At 33.9% G+C, this 22,308-nt stretch overlaps 1 protein-coding gene and 1 pseudogene across 1 annotated transcript; both read left to right on the plus strand.

The window, feature by feature from the left end:
- The first annotated feature begins 931 nt into the window (after positions 1-931).
- Positions 932-7,130, plus strand: Sec15 (exocyst complex component Sec15). Its single transcript, XM_083102095.1, has 14 exons — positions 932-1,186; positions 1,791-1,956; positions 2,100-2,386; positions 2,484-2,586; positions 2,689-2,931; positions 3,858-4,025; positions 4,091-4,162; positions 4,611-4,745; positions 4,813-5,183; positions 5,322-5,556; positions 5,625-5,766; positions 5,829-6,015; positions 6,095-6,245; positions 6,652-7,130. The coding sequence occupies exons 1-13, from the start codon at positions 1,116-1,118 to the stop codon at positions 6,219-6,221; spliced, it is 2,307 nt and encodes a 768-aa protein (XP_082958221.1). The 5' UTR covers positions 932-1,115; the 3' UTR covers positions 6,222-6,245; positions 6,652-7,130.
- A 6,334-nt stretch (positions 7,131-13,464) lies between these two features.
- LOC145973273 (uncharacterized) lies at positions 13,465-21,143 on the plus strand (annotated as a pseudogene).
- The last annotated feature ends 1,165 nt before the right edge of the window (positions 21,144-22,308 follow it).

A 22,308-nucleotide genomic window follows, 5' to 3' on the forward strand; every position in this document is an offset into this window, starting at 1 on the left:
GAGGTCTTAAGTTACCCTCGGACCAGACTTAAGACAATCTTAAATATAATGCGTCGTCTACAATGAGATTTTAAGGAGACTTAAGACGTAAGATTTAAGAAATTGACCAATCACAGTCGAGTATTCTCTTAATACTTGACTGTGATTGGTCAATTTTTTAAGTCTTACGCCTTAAGTCTCCTTAAAATCTCATTGTAGACGACGCTTAAGATCGGACTATGGTCCATATTCTGAATCCTCTTTTATCGATAAAAGTGCCTCTAAAAATGGCTTATAGCCAATCAGAAGGCTTATAAGCCACTTTTAGAAGCACTTTTATCGATAAAAGAAGATTCAGAATATGAACCTATGAATACCGGCCTAAAGCGTCGTCTACAATGAGATTTTAAGGAGACTTAAGGCGTAAGACTTAAGAAATTGACCAATCACAGTCAAGTATTAAGAGAATACTCGACTGTGATTGGTCAATTTCTTAAATCTTACGCCTTAAGTCTCCTTAAAATCTCATTGTAGACGACGCATAAGGACCTCCGCACAAAGTGTTCCGTATCGCATTATGTTACGTTAAGTATAGATCGTAAATTTAACTCCGTACGTAAAATTAAACTTCAGTCAACGCACAGAAGAAATCGTAACGTAAAGACATGTCTTTACGTTACGATTTCTTCTGTGCGTTGACTGAAGTTTAATTTTACGTACGGAGTTAAATTTACGATCTATACTTAACGTAACGTAATGCGATAGGGCTTCCGCACAAGGTGTTCCTTAAAGACATGTCTTTACGTTACGATTTCTTCTGTGCGTTGACTGAAGTTTAATTTTACGTACGGAGTTAAATTTACGATCTATACTTAACGTAACATAATGCGATACGGAACACTTTGTGCGGAGGTCCATAAGGAACACCTTGTGCGGAAGCCCTAAGTGAGACCTCCCCCACCACCGGAGTTTCCAGACCTGTATGTAAGACCGTGCTGCAGGCGAAGGGTCGCTTTAGCCGCTCTAGTTTCTCTTTGCTAATAATATGGATAATATGTTACATATAGATGCTTGTAACCCTATCTTTTATATATGTTTTGTATTTTAATTGGTTTTAACGGTTTTCGAATTTGGCAATGATGCAGCGATATGATATTCTGATTCAAGAAATTGAATGCATCGACGATTATTTGGGTCCAACATTCCGGTAAGTAAAATTATGAATATGTGAGTTGTGTCTGTAATAGGTCGGAGTATATGCCCTCAAAAAAACCATCCCCTTGTTTAAAAAAACAAAACTGACATATATCAAATACACACAACCATATCACATCAGACACACACACACACACACCACACACACACACACACACACACACACACACACACACACACACACACACACACACACACACACACACACACACACACACACACACACACACACACACACACACACACACACACACACACACACACACACACACACACACACACACACACACACACACACACACACACACACACACACACACACACACACACTTGATAGTTTTGAAGAGAATTAGTAATAAATCTGTATATAATTTATATTTTAAATAAATTTATAGGATACATATCAAGAACATCAATTAATCATAGTATTATATTTCATATACAAATATTTTGTAAAATAGAATTTACTGATATTAATATATCCATCTTGTTTTCAGATATTATTAAAATAAAAAAATGATACTTAAAGTGCTTAAGAAATTCAAATGATTAAAGATGATGAAAAGGAAAATTATTATATATGTTTTGTGTTGTAGAGCAATTTATGATGGACAGGAACATCAAAAATTTATGGAAAAACTTGATGATTGTATTAAAACTCATGATAAAGATATTGAGAGGATGTGCAATCATCATTATCAAGGATTTATTGATTCTATTCGAGAACTCTTACAAGTTCGCTCTCAAGCTCAACAATTAAATGTTAGTTTTATTGTACTTTGAAAGTAATATAATAGTATGATAACAATTTAATTGCACAGTAATATTATGTAATTATAAACTTAGTTGTTATATTAAATATATATATATATATTAAAAAGATTATTTTTTAATATTTAAAACAGACAGAAATATTAGAACTTGATAAAAATATTACTGCTACATCTACCAAAGTGATTGAGATGGGTGAAGAACTTGTAAAAGCTCGCAAGGTTGAAAGTAATATGGCTGCTGCTGTTAACAGTCTTACTGTGTGCCTTCCTGTCTTAGCTGCATATGCAAAGTTGCAAAAGCAATTAAAGGACAAGCGTTATTATCCAGCATTGAAGACACTGGAGCAGTTAGAGCATCATGATTTGCCAAGAGTTACAAATTATAGATTTTCTTTTCAAATCACACAACAAATACCACAGTAAGTTTAATTAGAAGCATTATTTGCAAACATTTTCCTGTTACACATAAAGAGAGAAAAAATAAGAAATATAATATAATTATTTTTTATTTGTCAGACTGCGAGAAAATATAAAAGATGCCTCTATGTCTGATTTACGAGATTTTCTAGAAAATATCAGAAAATATTCACCAAAGATTGGTGAAGTTGCAATGAGACATGTAAGTATAATTTTTTTATATTTTATATCTTCATATATTAATATATTTATATAAGTATTTCATATGTATAATTTATTAATTTTGTCAAATTTTTTATATTAGACTGCTGAACAATTAGCAGTTGAAGCAGAAATTATTGGGAGAAAAAAAAGAAGATCTCATATAAATAATCAATTAAATGAAGCTGAAGAGGAATTGAGTGCTCAAGACTTAATGGATTTCAGCCCAGTATATCGATGTATGCACATTTATACTGTTCTTCGAGAAGAAGAAACTTTTAAAATTTATTATAGACAACAGAGGAAACAACAAGCTAGACTAGTTTTACAACCACCTATTAACATGGTAAATTTACTTATTAATAATTAAAAAATTAAAAATTGGCATGTAAGAATCAGGACGTAGTAATTGGAGCACAAGAAAGAGAAGGAAACATCTTCTTTCTTGTTTTATTTATTAGTATTTTATTTTTTAGTATATTAGTATATTTAAAAAAAACTCGCTTTCATTACAATATATGCATTAAACATGAACATTTCTTGTTTATTTTTTGACCCAACGTCCAAGGACAAATTTATAATTTGTCATCTCAAATTATGGAAAAAAAAAAAAAAAATATATATATATATATATATACACACACACACATACACACAATGTTGTTACCAATCAATTTGTGCACAAGAAATGCAGAATCTGATGATGAATCTGATCTGTTCTCCTGATTATCTCCAGTTTTTGTTCAATGACTAGCTGCATCTCTATTTATTACTAAAATTTGATTTCCGTGTAATAACTCTCTGTGTGTATTCTTATCTTTTTCTTAAATATATAAATATATTAAGATTTGTCATGTTAGAATATCATAATAACAGCATTGGTGTAATGATTGGAATTGTTCGAGAGAATATTCATCAGATTACTGTGAAATATAACATTGTCTGCATGTCGATTGCAGAATGATTAATATAATTTTATATGTTATTGTCTGTTCTTTAACTCTCAATTAATGTCATGCTAAAAATAGAACAAAAAATGGTTTATCAAAATATTCATGTTTAATACATGTATTGTAATGAAATCAAGTATTTTAAAATATACTAATAAATAAAAGGAAAAAGAGAAGATATTATCTCTTCCTTCCATTTCAATTACCGCGCCTTGCCAATTTTTAATTTTTTAATTATTTGAATTATTCTTTTATTTTAATTTTTTATTCATTAAAAATTAAGGCTATGTTTACATGCTAATAAATATTACTTTATTTTTAGCATGAGAGTACAGTTGGATATCAAACTTATTTGCATGGTATTATTGGTTTTTTTGTCATAGAAGATCATATATTGAATACAGGTAATGGACTAGCTACACGCACATATTTGGATGAGCTTTGGGATATGACATTATCCACAATAGTCGATGCTTTACGCACACATTCGGTAAATATATCATTATTTTCAGTATTATATGTTTGTTACAATATGAACGAATCTGAATTTTTTAGGCATATTGCACAGATGCTACACTTATATTAAAAGTCAAGAATCTCATTATGCTATTCAATACTACTCTAAGGGTAAATAACAAAATTTCTTTTATTGTTTATACAAGATGCTTTCAAAATTGCCGGATGTCCTTTTAATAAAGTTTGTGATTAATTTGCAAAATATGTCGTCAACAAAAATGTTGCGGCATCATAATTCCCGAATTATAAACGTTTTAAAAATGATTTTTCATAAATTAAACTTTATAGAATTAAAAGATTACCAAATTATATTTTTCAGTTAATTTCAGGTAAAGTTTACTAATAGAATTTTAAAGTTTAGTTACAAAGATATATATTAACACAGTAATGAAAAAATAATGACAAAGATATATATTAACAGTAATGAAAACATAATGACTTCTTTGACATTTCTATTGAAGAAAAATCATTTTCAGAGAATCTGTTATTAAAAGGACATCAAATTTTGGAACACATTCATGCATATGCAATTAAACAACTTTCTATTTATTTTAAACAGAATTATGGCTATTCTGTGGGACAACTTTGGGATTTATTACAAGAAATTAGAGTACATTATAATGAAGTGCTAATGAAACACTGGGTTCAAGTATTTAGGAATATTTTAGATGAAGACAATTTCTTGCCAATTCAAGTAATTCAAATGATCAAAATATTTGATCTATGACTTTCTTTGAATTATTTTTTTGATTATGTTTCAGGTCACAACACAAACAGAATACGATGAAATTCTTAATCTATTTCCTTATCATGATAAAGACTTGCAAAAAGCTGAATTTCCTAAAAAATTTCCATTTTCGGACATGGTACCAAAGGTCTATCAGCAAGTGAAAGAATTTATTTATGCTTGCTTAAAATTCTCAGAGGATTTGAATTTTACCCAAACTGAAATTGATGAGATGATATGCAAATCAACAAATCTTTTACTAACAAGAACTTTCAGTGGATGTTTATCATCATTGTTTCGTAAACCATCTTTAGCGCTTTTACAAGTAGTACAAATTATAATAAACACAGGATACCTTGAAAAATCTACAAAATATTTAGAAGAATTTGTGACTAATATTACTGGGTAAGAATCTAGTATACCGTTTATTTTTCTTTTTATAGATTTTTTAGTTATATATACGAGATTATATACGATATTAAAATCAATGATGAATTTTAATATATATCTTAATATATATATTTATTATAATAAATTCTTTAGCACATGCCATCAAGGGCAATTGAGTTGTGTGGGCGTTGAATCTGCTATGTTTCGAGTCGCGCGGGATGATGCCGAAAAACAGATCTGCGATAAATTGAAAAAGAAGTTGGATGAATTTTTAGAATTGGAGAATTATGATTGGAATTTAGCAGAACCTCAAGGACATGCTTCGGGATTCATTACGGATCTCATAGCGTTCTTGCAGAGCACTTTCACGTGCTTTACTAATTTACCAGTAAATATTACAACATAATGACCACACATTATGTGTTTCCAAAATATATAATAATTGATATATTTTAGGATGAAGTAGCTCAAGTGGCATGCAAATCTGCATGTTCTCATATTGCTAAAGCTATATTAGACATATTAATCAGTGAAGATGTGAAACAGATATCTATGGGTGCATTACAACAAGTTAATTTAGATACGATACAATGTGAACGTAAGTTTTATTATGTTTTTTCTCAATATACTTTTAAAAAAATTCAATATTGTAATTTCCAGAATTTGCTGCTTCTGAACCAGTAGTTGGTTTACCAGAAGGGACTTTATTACAATATTTCTTGCAATTAAGACAATTATTAGATTTATTTATGAGTTGGGATTGGCCTACCTATTTTCATGATTATGGTCACGAATGTAATAAATATAATTTAGTAACTCCGAATATGGCTGTGCTTCTGCTGGAAAAGTATATGTTATATGTATTATATTACATCTCTTGTACACATTATTAATGTTTACAAAATCTTAATATATATATTTTTTAGATTGAAAGAGTCTGATAAGAAAACGATGTTTTCTGTGTTAAAAAAAAGCGAAAGAGATAAAAAAAAATTGCTTGAAACTGTATTAAAGCAATTACGTCAACTGGCACAGACTACCCAACAGCAGTAAAAGTTTTATTGAATTTAATGTAATGTATGTATTCTAAGAAAGTAAATATATAATTTTTATATATATAAATATTACGAAAAGTCGATTCTTGGTAATGAATATTATAAAAATTATTCGTATATTTGACTTTTCATATCTATGCCATAATTGATATGTTGTATATTTTGCAAATATTCTTTGATTTTACAAGTTATTTTTGAAATAAGTGATAACTTTAAGTACAATTCTTTTTTTTTAAAAAATAACTTGAAAACGTACGTTTTTAAAAAAACGTTTGTTAAGTTTAATCACTTGACTTACATTGCCTATGTTATTACCAATGTTTAAATTTAATCGATTAACTCAATGATAAGGCGACAAAGTGATTGGCTGTATTCAGCGGATTCAACCGCTAAAGTAACAATCGAACATGATAGGTTTCTACTTTTAGATCCGACCAATCAGCGACGAATTACCTCGGAAAATTGCCTACCGTATAAAGGATCTCGAGTTTAAATCCCGGTATAGCATGAAAATTCTACGATACAACCACTCATAAGGACGGCGTGTGGCTGAGGTAGCAAGGTACTTCCATATAAAGTGTCTCGGGTTCAAGTTCCGCTATGGCAAGAATTTATTTCTGCGATATAGCCATTCCAATCCCCTTCCCACTCCTTCCCCTTATCCTTGCCCCTTCTTTACTCATGATGCTGATTTGTCATAAGCATTGAACTATAGAACTAACTGGAACGAGCGCTGCCTTTGTTATTGCCCGGTGACCTCGAGCCGAGGGAGACAGTATCTATTTGGTATTGCCGTCTCTCTTTTTCATGTATTACCTTAGCTAAAAATATACGTCTGCGCATTAAAGTTGTGTACAGAATTTTTTCACCAAAAATTTAGCAAAATAAAGCATTATTTTATTTCGTTTATTGTCGTTATTATATTTCCTTAAATAATCCATTTCATTACAATAATATTTTTTATTCATTGTTCGAACATATGTATACTGACTAAGGTATGGACACAGATAGTACGTCATGAAAATAGGAGAAATATACTATAGCATGTTAGTGTAACAGAGACAGCGATTCCAAATAGCGATGGCCTTCGTCGCACAGGCAGGCTCGGCTCGTAACAAAGGAGCGCTCATTCCAGTTAGTTCTATAGTTCAATGGTCATAAGAAACATAAGAAATTCTGCTGATTGTTAGGGCCCTGGCACACAAAAATACGTAAGCAGTAAAGCCTACGGCACACGGTACAATTTTTTGTACTGGATTTGATAAGATTTAGTAAAATATTAGAAATGCTGCATTCTGATTGGTGCATTTTTAGTATTTTACTAAATCTTATCAAATCCAGTACGAAAAATCGTACCGTGTGCCGTCGGCTTAAGGGTCGGCTAAAGGCACGGTGGAGACCTCCCGCGGAGAGTCGGGAACTATCAATTCGCAAAAGCGTTATTTTAGCCAAAATACAGAGAGAATTATATTAAAATTATGATATTTGTAATCAGTAGGACCTCAAGCAGGTCGCTACAGAGCGATTTTTTGAATAAAAAGTCAAAATAAAATTGTTAATAAATGGCAGATGTGCGCCTAGTAGCGGGTCAGGTGTAGCTAGGTACGAGAGTTCGCGTATTTTATTTATTATAAATTTTTAAGAGCCAAAATGCAAAATCTGGCTCTGTAGCGTCCGACTTCATTCTATAAAGAATATATTTAAAAAAAATTCATGGAAAAATATAACTTTTTTAAGGAGAAATAACGCTTTAGCGGATATTACTAGATTTATATCTAACGCACATATGGGGAAATTTCTGTGGTAACATACTGGTGGCTTGACAAGGAAAGACTCATTCTGTCTTTCTCTCTCTTACACTTCGTATGTATAGGTAACATCTGTATAGATACAATTCCAATATACTGCGCACACGAATATAACTGTTGGAAGATGTCAGATAAAAACCGGCTACTATTCTTTTTTCTCTTCATCATACATATGATGAAAGAACAAGGATAGCAATAGTTATTGTCTGACATCTTCCAATACTCCAATAATCATATACGTAATACATTGCATTATATATATTAAATTATATAACATATGTATATTGAATAAATTGAATTATTGGATGTGTACGAGAATAAATATATCAAAATAAAGAATAAATAAGTATTTCTACTTGTATATTATATGTATATAGATATATAATATTTATTTTATTTTATATTTACCAATAACGATATTTTTTCAATTATGTTATCGATATCGTATAAACACATACTGGCACATAAATCCCGATAAAAAATTTTTCATATATAATTAGACAAAACTGATTATATCTAGTTATACAAACTTATATATCAATTTTGTCTATATAAAAACAGACATGCTTATGTATAAATGGATATGAATATATATATATTTGTATATTATTATATAAAGGTATATTTTTATAATGAAACAAATATAGGTTTTTTTTGTTTTTTATTGTTGCGTGCTTGTTACAAATTATTTACTAAGTGTTACATCGCATTTTTATCGTCTTACATTTAACTAGATACAGTACAATATCCTTTGTAATCACGTGTATATATATATATTGATTTCCGACATTGATTTCCGACATTCACTCGACATAAAAAAAAATTATATTCGTATATTTATTTCGAAATTTTATTACTTTTTTTAACTACGTTTGTTTTTTAAGATGCAGCCTATATGATGATTCTATCTGAAAATTAGCGTTTTTTTATAATGGATTAAATGTTTTCTCGTATTTGAAAAACACACTTATCTTGGTGGGACTCGAACTCGGGACCTCTGGATCGTGAGCCAACTGCCTTACGTGGTAGACTACTTCTTCATTTAATTTAAGTGTTATATATTATCTACATATCAAGCGACGCGGTAGCGTCGTGACGCCAAGTACATAAAAAACAGGATCCGAGCATTGAGAGTCACTGCTTTCGACGCGGCGCTACCAAGTAGCTTATCCGGAATTTCACATCATATAAACTTTCGATTAAGATATTTCAGAAACTAAGACCTTAAGAAAAAATCTAACGGCACTTTTATTATATAATATGAATACAAGCTTTCGATTGCGACCTGTTTGAATAAAATCGGTGCAGTCAATCCTGAGAAATGACGATCGAATATCAGAATTGTGACATTTTTCGTTCTTTCTCTTCCTTTTGCAGGTTCAGACTCACGTACATATGCTCGCACGCACACACGCAGAGCGAGTTTGTCCCTCAAGCGGCGTTCATACCGCTGCGTATACGATTATTGCTTCGATATGTACAATGCTTTAAGAGACAAAATCATATCTGTGCATGTGCGTACATACGTGTGATATGTATATGTATGTGTGTACGGACGTATGAAAGATAAATTTATTAAAGTATAGTGCGGAATAGTGTAACAAGGAAGAGAAGTGACACGTTAAGCAGTCAGGTTATTAAACACAGATTAATAATAAATAAATAAAAATGATAAAAATAAAAATAATAATAATAAATAAATAAGTAAATAAATAAAACTATAGTGCGGAATAAGGAAGAGAAGTGACATATTAAAGGTTATTATCAAGCGACGCGGTAGCGTCGCGACGCCAAGTACATTTATTATATAATAAAAACACAGACTTGTGTGTGTGACACTTAACAACAATCAAGTGGATTGTGAAAAATTTTGTAATATTCATCAAAAGGTAAAAATATTGTAAAATTTTTTTCATTAATCTGTTTAAACATAATATATTTTGACATATTATATATTAATCTTAATAAAGAGAACAGACATTTATCATTTTGTGGAATATAATTATGTAATTTATAATTATATATATAATATATATACAGGGCGATCCTGAAAAACGTTATGTCTTTAAAATGACGTATTCCTGACACCATTCTAAGACAATTTTTCCTTTACCAAAATTTGATTTGAAGCGTAGTTTTTGAATTATGAGCAAAAATAGTTAGTAAATCACGTGTCGGGTACAGAAGGCAGGCAGGAGCGGCGCGGCGTGCCGCGAGCGCGGGCGCAGCTGACCGCCCGACGGGTGATTATCACCGCATGAGTCGCTAACTATTTTATCTTATAACATAAAATTATGCTTTAAATAAAATTTTGGTAAAGAAGAAAATGTCTTAGAATTACGTCAGAAATACGTGTTCCTTAAAATAACGTTATTTTAATAATGAAAAGTTGTTCCGGATCGCCGGCCGTCCGACGTTACAATCAGCTGATTGCTACACGCGATGTGTGTATGGCGGAGTGTGTGCGTAAGAGAGAGAGAGAGAAAGAGAGAGGGTAGGAGGGACAGACATTCATACACACGCACGCACTTTTTTTCTCGCTCTCTTTCTCTCTTTTACGCAACACTCATACACTCTCTCATTCAGTCTCTCACTCACACTCTCTCGGTCACTCACTCACTCACTCACCTGCTTACTCACTTGCTCACTCACCTTGTAGCAGCGTAGCGAATCTTCATGCTATGTATTGTTGTTATCTGCTGCACGGTTATGATTGCTAGAGATGCGTGACATCGAAATTTTTTCGATTATTAGTCTCACACTCGATTGACACAATACAGATTACACGATAACGAGTTTACTGTTTATTCACTCACTATTGATTTATCGATACCAAAAATTACTTTCAAAGAAACGCGAATGCAAACAGCACATGACTCGACGCGAAGCGACGGACCGCGGAGACTGCGCGACAACAAGAGTTATGTTGCCAGAAACGCGACACGCGACGTAATTAAAATTACATTATTCTTGCGATTGACTTAAATCTTCGCATCGTGAATGCAATAATTTCGAAAACGTAATAACGTACAACACATGCTTTTTAAAATAATAATTATTTATTATAATTAGAAATAGTTATTATTTATAATAAATAATTAATTTTTTAAGTATGTCATTATACGTTTCATGTTTTCTACCGCATTCGCAATGCGAAGGTTTTAGCCGATCGTTCGTCTTATCTCGCGTCAATCACGCGCCACGCGCAAGTCGTTTGTTAGATGTCGCGTGTCGCGTTTCTGGCAACATAACTCTTGTGGTCGCGCAGTCTCCGCGGTCCGTCGCTTCGCGTCGAGTCATGTGCTGTTTGCATTCGCGTTTCTTTGAAAGTAATTTTTGGTATCGATAAATCAATAGTGAGTGAATAAACAGTAAACTCGTTATCGTGTAATCTGTATTGTGTCAATCGAGTGTGAGACTAATAATCGAAAAAATTTCGATGTGTCGCGCATCTCTAGCAATCATAACCGTGCAGCAGATAACAACAATACATAGCATGAAGATTCGCTACGCTGCTACAAGGTGAGTGAGCAAGTGAGTAAGCAGGTGAGTGAGTGAGTGAGTGACCGAGAGAGTGTGAGTGAGAGACTGAATGAGAGAGTGTATGAGTGTTGCGTAAAAGAGAGAAAGAAAGCGAGAAAAAAAGTGCGTGCGTGTGTATGAATGTCTGTCCCTCCTACCCTCCCTCTCTCTCTCTTTCTCTCTCTTTCTCTCTCTCTCTTACGCACACACTCCGCCATACACACATCGCGTGTAGCAATCAGCTGATTGCAATGTCGGACGGCCGGCGATCCGGAACAACTTTTCACTATTAAAATAACGTTATTTTAAGGAACACATATTTCTGACATAATTCTAAGACATTTTCTTCTTTACCAAAATTTTATTTAAAGCATAATTTTATGTTATAAGATAAAATAGTTAGCGACTCATGCGGTGATAATCACCCATCGGGCGGTCAGCTGCGCCCGCGCTCGCGGCACGCCGCGCCGCTCCTGCCTGCTTTCTGTACCCGACGCGTGATTTACTAACTATTTTTGCTCATAATTCAAAAACTACGCTTCAAATCAAATTTTGGTAAAGGAAAAATTGTCTTAGAATGGTGTCAGGAATACGTCATTTTAAAGACATAACGTTTTTCAGGATCGCCCTGTATATATGTGTGTGTGTGTGTGTGTGTGTGTGTAGAAATTTCCATATTTGACTGCGCGACCATAATTATAGTTACGTAGACATTTATTACATTTGCCTGCGTAGACAAATATAGTTACGCAGAAATATACCCTACATGTATAATGATAATTATATATATATATGTGTATGTGTGTGTATATATATATATATATATATATATATATATATTGCGACGTATTTTTCAATTTTAATTTATAAACGGTAGTTCTCGAATGTTAGAGAGAAAGGTGGGGAATGAAAACGTCGTCAAAAAGAGAGAGCGGAAAAGGTACTCGCGTTCGGGGGAGCCGGGATGGAGGGTGCTCCTGCGCGAGCCGCGGCGAAATGAAGGCCGTTTCGAAATCTCGAGGTTGGGCGCCAGATACGGTCTTTCACGTATCACTTCGCGAAACGCGAAATTCGCGACAAACACGGGCCTTTCTCGCCACGGGCCGACTAGCTCGCCTAACGGTAGAGGGGCAGGGTTATTGGAAGGTTTTCTATAATCTTTGATTAAGAGGCTCCTTGAAACGGGAGAGATTAGACGGGCGAATCAACAATTAAACACTCACAGCGACATTTGAATAACTTACGCGAATTTAGAATAACAAACAAAAAAAGTAACAAATTTATTAAAACAAAAGTAACAGAAATCAGTGAAAGTTAGAGGCAGATACCATAGTTGGAGAAAATTATACCAAAAAAAATACAGAAAGTGAGAAAAATAATAGAATATCAAAATGTAATTAAACTTGCAAATAATAGAAAAATGACGGATTACAAATATTAGCCGGAGCGCGACAACGGTGATCGAATCTGATATTCGCAGAATCGTTCTTGCAGCTATCATTCGCCGAGCGCCGCCTCGCCGTAATATTATATTTTCGCCTTGCTTTTACTCGCTGCGATAGTTTCAATGATCCGCAATCGCGACAACGAGAATACTTTATGTGCAGGACTTATTCAATAATAGGCGAAGACGAGAGAGAGCTCGTTGACGATGAGCACGGGCGTAGCGATCGATAATCGATCGCCGTCGGACGCTGATTCCGCCGCTCACAACGTAAAGGGGTTCTTAAAATTATTTCGACACGCGTGAATTTCTCGAATTCGCGACCTACCGCAATCTAATGCGCACCGCGACACACACACACACGCGACACACAAGCCAATGAGCGCGACAAAGACAACGATACGCTTGACCACAAACACACCTACACGCTAATTAAAATGAACGTCGCACGAAGATCGATTGCGGGGATGTCTTACGCGGCGTCGACACTTCTTTTCGACCGCACGGAAAGCGAAGGCAATCCTCCGCGATTTACCGCGCACGTGGTCGATATACGAGAGTCGGTCACTACGCGGTTTTACAACACTCCGAATCCCGAAGAAAGACGAACAATTCCGTATCAACTACGGCCGACGTTACTATCGTCCTTGATGCCTCGGTCACTTGTCTCCGGTCGCCCGAAATACACGAAAATTGAAGGCTCGGTACAAAGACCGAGCGACAACGAGACACGAAAATGGCGACAGCGACAGAGCGGCCGGTCCACGGACGAAATCGCATACGTGGCTCACAAATTAGCGATGGGCAATCTCACCGATACTCGCTCCCGTGGTCCGGGGATGATCCTCGGCTCGTCCTCTTATTCGGATCTCGTCGACGACACTCAACAACTACAACGGTGGTTATGAAGCGACTATGCTTTATGAACGCCCGCGCCAGAATGTCTCCCTGGATCTCGCGATCCAGGGTCGATAGCGGCGTCAATTCTACGCGCAGGGGTGCGCGGATTCGCGGCCAATAACGCCGCGACACGCGAGATATTAATGCGCCCTGCAACAACGCCGTATCGGGGCCGTTACGGCCCCGGTAATTCGAAAAACATAATTTCGATGACCCTGTTACCGGCGGTCTTCTCTTATGCCGATGGGTTGTCCTCCATTCTTGGACGGTAGCGCCGACCGGGCTCTACGATTCCGGTCCTTGACAGCTGCTCGATTTTCCGCTGTTCATCCTCTTTTCGCGGGGAGAATCCCACCCGCGACTCTATGCTGTTCTGATCCTCGGGCGCTACCTCCGTTCTCAAATCGAAAGTCGCAAATGTCGTAACGTTTGTCGCTAGAAGGACTTCCTCTGCCTCTTCCGGTTGTTTTCCGACGGGTTGCCCGACGTACAAAATAATACAAAAAAAGAATTATTAATGACGCAAAATTATAACAATAGCTCGTCTCTCCGGAGATTTCGATACGGCTCTCGCAATCTGTTTCTGGCGCGGCCGCTCGGCTCGCGCCCCGTCAAGATTTCCGGGATGGATGGACGCGCGTTGGGACGGCAACGTCACAATATATATACGTGCCCGGATTGTTTACATTATAAACAAATATATCTCCAATAAAATGTAAAATATTAGACATTATGTAATTAAATATTTAATCTGTATTTGATTACGATCCAGGCACGCCAAGTTTTCATAACTTACTTCGATTTAAAGACTGTGCGATTTAAAACTTGCGTAAAACTTTTTTTTAAATTATATACATTATACAGGGTTTAGCAAAAGTGTGGAAACCCCTTAATATTTCGAAAAATACGCATTTAAAAAAAAAATGTTTCATACAAAAGTTATAGGGTTTTATGTGGCGCATTACACAGCAACATTATTATGACCTCGAATAGCGTTGTCAAGGTTATGTGAAGGTCACCTCCAACTTTTTAAATGGGATACCCTATATGCTTTTGCATATTCTTGTAGCTTATCTCGAGAGCTTTCCAAAACACTATAATTAAGTTAGTTTTCATTAAGTACTTTCCGAGTTATGAGGCTTGAAATCATTTCTTAATTTTACATAAACCATAAAATATCTTGTAAAATATTCATTTTTCGATTATCTTACCTTAATACTTTTATGTACAAAATAATGAGAGGAATCAATTGGTGTAAAGAAAAAACATAGTTGTTTTTAAGAAAAAATATGTAATTCGCAATTAACAATTACATATTTTTTCTTAAAAACAACTGTGTGTTTTCTTTACACTAATTGATTCCTCTCATTATTTTGTACATAAAAGTATTAAGGTAAGATAATCGAAAAATGAATATTTTACAAGATATTTTATGGTTTATGTAAAATTAAGAAATGATTTGAAGCCTCATAACTCGGAAAGTACTTAATGAAAACTAACTTAATTATAGTGTTTTGGAAAGCTCTCGAGATAAGCTACAAGAATATGCAAAAGCATATAGGGTGTCCCATTTAAAAAGTTGGAGGTGACCTTCACATAACCTTGACAACGCTATTCGAGGTCATAATAATGTTGCTATGTAATGCGCCACATAAAACCCTATAACTTTTGTATGAAACATTTTTTTTTTAAAGGCGTATTTTTCGAAATATTAAGGGGTTTCCACACTTTTGCTAAACCCTGTATAAAATGTGTTTTAAGAATTAAAAGAATCCTAATTCTCATTAAATATTTTAAAAATCAATTTTCTCTGAATAAATATAAAATGCGTTTTAATTTCTTAGGGAGAATTTATGTATAATATTTCTACTGTATAAAATTAATTTCACGGCAAATATTATATCAAATTTACAAATTGCTCTTAAGTACTTAGCTAATAGTAATTATTGATTTCATATTTAGTTTTGATATTTTGTTTTAATATTTTTTTATGAAAATTATTTGTTGAGGTTTTGTTTTTTAGGAAAATGATTTTTTGAGGGAAAATTACTATAAAAAATTATTTTTAAGGAATATTTTTATTAAAGATGCATACAAGGTAGAATATTCTTTATGTACTTGGCGTATTTTTTTTACCTTTGTAAGGTTTTTTTAGAGGGATTATAATATATCCATAAGTATTAATTATAATATATAACAGTAACGCTCTCCAAAATGTGTTCGTATCTCACATTATATATGTATATATATTTCTTTAAGAATAAACAAACACACTTCTTATTAATGTGAAAATGGTGCTTTTTTCACCTTATTTTATTTTATTTATATATACCTCTTATACAGGGTGTCATAGACCACCCGTACACCCCTTTTCTTTCAAAAACTAAGCATTTTAGAGAAAAACGTTTTCGACAAAAATTGTATGGTTTTGAGGGGAACATAAGATGGTGTCATTGGTTTGACCTTGGATGGCATCGTTAAGGTGAGGTCAAGGACACCTTTAATTTCTTAAGTGGAACCACCTATTTTTTATTTCATATTCTTATAGCTTATGTCGAGAGCTTTCCAAAACACTATAATAAAGTATTTTTTCATCAAGTACTTTTCGAGTTATAAGGCTTGAAATAATTTCTTAATTTTACATAAACCATAAAATATCTAGTAAAATATTCATTTTTCGATTATCTTACCTTAATACTTTTATGTACAAAATAATGAGAGGAATCGATTGGTGTAAAGAAAACACAAAATTGATTCGAAAAAAAAATGTAATTTGCAATTAATTACATTTTTTTTTTCGAAACAATTATGTGTTTTCTTTACACCAATCGATTCCTCTCATTATTTTGTACATAAAAGTATTAAGGTAAGATAATCGAAAAATGAATATTTTATTAGATATTTTATGGTTTATGTAAAATTAAGAAATTATTTCAAGCCTTATAACTCGAAAAGTACTTGATGAAAAAATACTTTATTATAGTGTTTTGGAAAGCTCTCGACATAAGCTATAAGAATATGCAATAAAAAATAGGTGGTTCCATTTAAGAAATTAAAGGTGTCCTTGACCTCACCTTAACGATGCCATCCAAGGTCAAACCAATGACACCATCTTATGTTCCCCTCAAAACCATACAATTTTTGTTCAAAACGTTTTTCTCTAAAATGCTTAGTTTTTGAAAGAAAAGGGGTGTACGGGTGGTTTAGGACACCCTGTATATATACACATATATATATATATATATATATATATATATATATAAGTATATATATATATATATATCTGAAAGCAACAGCGAAACGGTTGTAGAAAGCATAATATTAGAAGAAAATTTATTTTACATTTATTTATATCAACAGTGAGATAATTTTATGATTATTTATTTATTGACATCGTATCTAGATCTTTTGCAATGTGTATATACATATAAGTATATCCCAATCACAGCATTATTAAGCACAAAACAAAATGTTTCACCTATCCGTTGTTCATGAGTGCATTGAGGAAAAGATACATATACATTTCGATCAAAATTTCTCGTTTATATAGAATCGTATACAATTATGCATGATTGTATCTGAACTATATTTGTTACTTATATATATTTATATATGACGCAAGACTTATATATAATTATATATTAAACTAACAGAAATCCATATATAATTATACATAAAACATTGTGAACATTATATATAAGTATGCAAAATGCGCACTTATATATAATTATATGTAACAGTTATTGCACTTATATATAAATATATATAATGTCCTGTACTCTATCATTTATAATTATACATATTTTTGCACAATTATATATAGTTTTGTACAATTATATTCAATTCTGCATGAATATACATGAAAAATTTTTTACCGGGATATTAGTAACATGAAAACATTTATAAGTAATACGTAATGACGAAGTGCAATGTTTTTGGTCTATCACTCTGTAGACTCAAGTTCAAGTCCGTGCACGTTAATAATTTTTTTTGTAATATATTTTATTTTAAAAAATATATTTTTTGTCAATTTAAGGATAATTTTTAAAACATTGAAAATATTTTTGTTTATTCATAATTACATATATATATATACATATATATGTATGTGTATATATATGTATGTATGTCTACAGGGTGATAGACCGAATCTCGTCGTTACGTATTACTGATAAACGTTTTTATGTTACTAATATTTATGCACCAGTATGTGTTTATACGATATCGATATAATTAAAAAAAGATAATGTCGTTATTGATCTATGATACTATGATTATGGAGTTACTAAAAAAATAATCAAAATAAAATTGACATTATGCTATCTCTCTATCCCGCTGATGATCCTGTCCATAATATATGAAGTATCGATATGAGAAAGCAACAAGTTACCAAGTCTAATAGGCATCCGTATCTTATATATAAGTATATTTGTTCACCCTATTATCTATGATCCTACTGTTATTATTTATCAACATATAATATTTAATCGCATATATAATTTTAATTATAATTTAAACATATATATACACATATGTATACATGCAAATATAAAATTCACAAAAAGTGGGCGCCCGTTAATCTTGTTGCATTACTGCTTTCTGCCACGAGAGGCCAGAAAGCATTTTCAGGCCGTAAAACGGCCTCGGTCGTATTCTCGGTCGTAAAACAATATGTTAGAGGAACAAGGATAGCATAATTGTCAGTCCTTTTCTGTCTTTCTTCTCTGCGGTGCGTCCGCGTGAGCAATGCAATGGTGTTTGTACGTATACGGACATACACCTTTACATAGAGACCGAGAATTTATTTCTCAGGTTGGTAATCCTGAAACCGGAGTTTCGCATTGTCACCGCGTGAGGTCTCCAATATCAATTCGAAGTTTGCCCGTCACTTTAGCCGACCCTTAAGGGCCCTGGCACACAAAAATACGTAAGCAGTAAAACGTAATCAGTAAGGAAATCGACCAATCGGAATTCTTACGTTTTCTTTTAATATGGCTGCCTTACTGCTCAATCATGATTGGTCAATTTGCTTACTGACTACGTTTCACTGCTTACGTTTTTTGTGTGCCATGGCCTTAAGACGTGAACAGTAAAGCGTCGTCTACAATGAGATTTTAAGGAGACTTAAGGGGGTAAAGGGGTTCTGAAAAAAAAAAAATCGATTTTTTTTTATTGTTTAAATTGATAGTTTTCCATCCAGAAAACATGTTCCTCAGTCCTCAAATGTGACCGAACGCCAGAACAGTTCAAAATGAGCGCCAAACGTCGGCGTGTCTCGAGCGGTTTACAGCGTCCCGCCTGATGCGTACTTTCTACTGCCTTTTCCCGCCTCTGAGTGTTCCCAAAGGTATTATATACTGGTAGTATATAGTGAGTGCTACTCTTAGGTGTCTCAAAAGCAGCTGAGAGTGTAGCTAACTGTAGTTCGAAATATAACTGTCAGTCGAGTGATCGTAGCGTGGCCTCGTGTTTACCTCGTGTATTGCTCGCATATTTATACATTTTTATTATTTGTACACTCATTAAAAATGTCTTCCTATCCGAAACAAGGCAGAGCAATTACATCACGTGTATCAAGACCGAAAAAAAAAAGTTTCATGGCAATCGGTATTCGGAGAGGAGCGACGAAGCTTTGGAAGATAACGTGACCGCAAACAAAATTTCAACAGCAAATGCTGATGATGTTGTCAAGTTAAATCACTTCTATCGCATCATCGAATTCGTAAGTGTGTTTGCTGCAATTCAAGAGTTTGTTATATGCCGAAATTGCAAGAACAATATAAACTTTTATGAAACGAGCCCTCGAGGGCTTGGCTTTAAAATTGCTGCTAGATGTGGATGTGGAACACGTTTTATTAACTCAGGACCAATGATAAATAGCGGTTTTGAAATAAACAGACGGATTGTATTGGTGATGCGACTCTTAGGTGTCGGCTTGCAAGGTCTGAATTTATTTTGTAATATGATGGATATTGGAAAAGGCATGTGCCAAGACACTTATGGCTCCATAATAAATCATCTGTATGATGCTGCGAAAATTGTGTTCGATGCCATGTGCTTACGAGTCGTACAGCAGGAGAGAAAAGAAAACGAGAAAAGAGAAAAGCCGTGTAGTAATTTTACAGTGTCAGGAGATGGCTCTTGGAAAAAGCGAGGCTTCGTTGTACGGTGTGACAACATTGATCGCACATTATAGTGGAAAAGTTATATATTAGTTATAGATTTCGTTGTGAAAAGCAGTGTTTGTAAAGTCTGTGACAGAAAAAATAAAAATGATGAAAATTACATAGAATGGTTTGAACAACATCAACAGGAATGTTCATTGAATCACGTAGGCAGTGCAGGTAAAATGGAAGTAGACGCAATAAAAGAGATGTTTTCGGCATCGGAGGAGAAGTTTGGAGTACGGTATCTCAATTATATTGGTGATGGTGACTCTAAAACTTATAAAGCTATATTAGATCTTAATCCCTATGGAGATGATTTTCCTGTTACGAAAAGTGAGTGCGTCAATCATGTTGAAAAAAGGATGGGCACTCGATTGCGCAACGTAAAAAAAGATCAAAAACTCGGCGGTAAAGGAAAATTGACCGACAGCCTTATAAAAAAATTGACCAAGTACTACGGCTTAGCTATAATGAGAAACACTAACTCCGTAGAAGGCATGAAAAAAAGTATTATGGCTATTTATTTGCATTCGATTTCAACCAATGAAAATCCGCGGCACGAAAATTGTCCCGAGGCCGAAGATAGCTGGTGCAAGTATCGTCGCGCGCAAAGTCTTAATCAGGAATACGAACACCCAGCTCCACTACATAAAGACGTCGCGAAAGCTATTTTGCCGATTTTCGAAGATCTTTCTAGAGAAGATTTGTTGCAAAGATGCCTTGGAGGCCACACGCAGAACGCTAATGAAAGCTTCAACGCGACGGTGTGGCGGCTCGCACCTAAGCATCTTAACTCCGGGCGAAAAATAATCGAAATTGCATCATATATTGCCGCTGGAATTTTCAACGAAGGATATTTATCTGTTTTAAGAATCATGGATGGCATGGGCTTAATTATAGGATCTGTTTGTAGAAATTTTGCAAGTAAACAAGACGAAAATCGCACAAATGCCCGGAAGCGTCGTAGTAGGAGCTTCTCACGGATTTCACGGCTAATTCAAAAAGCAAAGCTACAAAGTGAAAATGAGATGCATGAAGAGGCTAAGAGCTTATTATACAGACCAGGGATAGCCGACTAACAAAAAAAATCACGTAAGCAATTGTTATTAAGCTTTTATCAGTCCACTTACCTCTTCCGAAACTTTAAACGCGTTTTTCTCGAAACCATGTTTTACAAAATGGTGTACACGATTAAGAGAAAAGTAATAGATGGATTCACTTGGTTCTTTTTTTAAATGAAAGTTAATGAGTGTAGTTTCTATTTGAACTAACAATATTGGGTAAATTTAATGTTTAAAAAAAGTTATAAACAAAATAAAGCGAAAATTTTACGCAAAAATTAGACATTTTTCTTCTATCCGCCATTTTGAATTTTTTTCGGCAAAAGTCTTTCAATTTTATTAGTTCAAATAGAAACTATAAACATTAACTTTAAAAAAAAATTTCGTTTTTCTGTTTCAGACAATTCTACGAGGCGCTAGAGTGTACACCGATTTTGAAAAATTTTTTGAGACGCTTGCGTATTCCAGCTATAACTCTCTTATATTGCCGTCAAATTGCTCATAAAAATTAATTTGAACAGTTGAATATATGTACAATGAATGGTGAAAACCGCAAAAATAACCATCAAGTAGTTTACAATAAAAAAATTCATGAAAAAGTGCTTTTTTTTAGCCTTGAGAACCCCTTTACCCCCTTAAGGCGTAAGATTTAAGAAATTGACCAATCACAATCAAGAATTAAGAGAATACGAAGCCTGAGCAGAATGGCTGCCTTAAGATTTTAAGACTATGTTTTATGCCTTAGGTCTTTGTTTTAGGTAACGCACAATACTGTGTGTTATGTCCCGAGTCTTATGTATACGCGAACGTTTGTAAGAAATAAACGTTCACGTATGCATAAGACTCGAGACATAACACACAGTATTGTGCGTTACCTAAGACAAAGACTTAAGGCATAAAACATAGTCTTAAAATTATAAAGCAGCCATTCTGCTCAGGCCCTAAGGCTGATGGCAGAGAACGAGATGTTAGCGCTTACGTCTGTCGTAGTCATGGACGTAAAGTAAGGGCCTGAGCACAAAGATGTTGTAACTGTTTCCGACAAAGTCGTATGCGTAAGTCGGAGACGTTAGTCAACGCACAAGGATTTTACGTAAATGTAGGCCGTATCTTGTATTGCATGTTATGCGATACCTACGTTTACGTAAAATCCTTGTGCGTTGACTACCGTCTCCGACTTACG

The sequence above is a fragment of the Camponotus vicinus genome, unplaced genomic scaffold, assembly GCF_025532165.1.
Source record: "Camponotus vicinus isolate PSW18456_S1 unplaced genomic scaffold, iyCamVici1.0 SCAF_6, whole genome shotgun sequence".
NCBI lineage: Eukaryota > Metazoa > Arthropoda > Insecta > Hymenoptera > Formicidae > Camponotus > Camponotus vicinus.

Excerpts from the sequence above, each read along its gene's own strand:
- Sec15 (XM_083102095.1), top strand. The coding sequence starts at position 1,116 with ATGATGCAGCGATATGATATTCTGATTCAAGAAATTGAATGCATCGAC. Across the intron at positions 1,957-2,099 it reads CTCAAGCTCAACAATTAAAT|ACAGAAATATTAGAACTTGA; the intron begins GTTAGTTTTATT and ends TATTTAAAACAG. Across the intron at positions 5,557-5,624 it reads CGTGCTTTACTAATTTACCA|GATGAAGTAGCTCAAGTGGC; the intron begins GTAAATATTACA and ends GATATATTTTAG.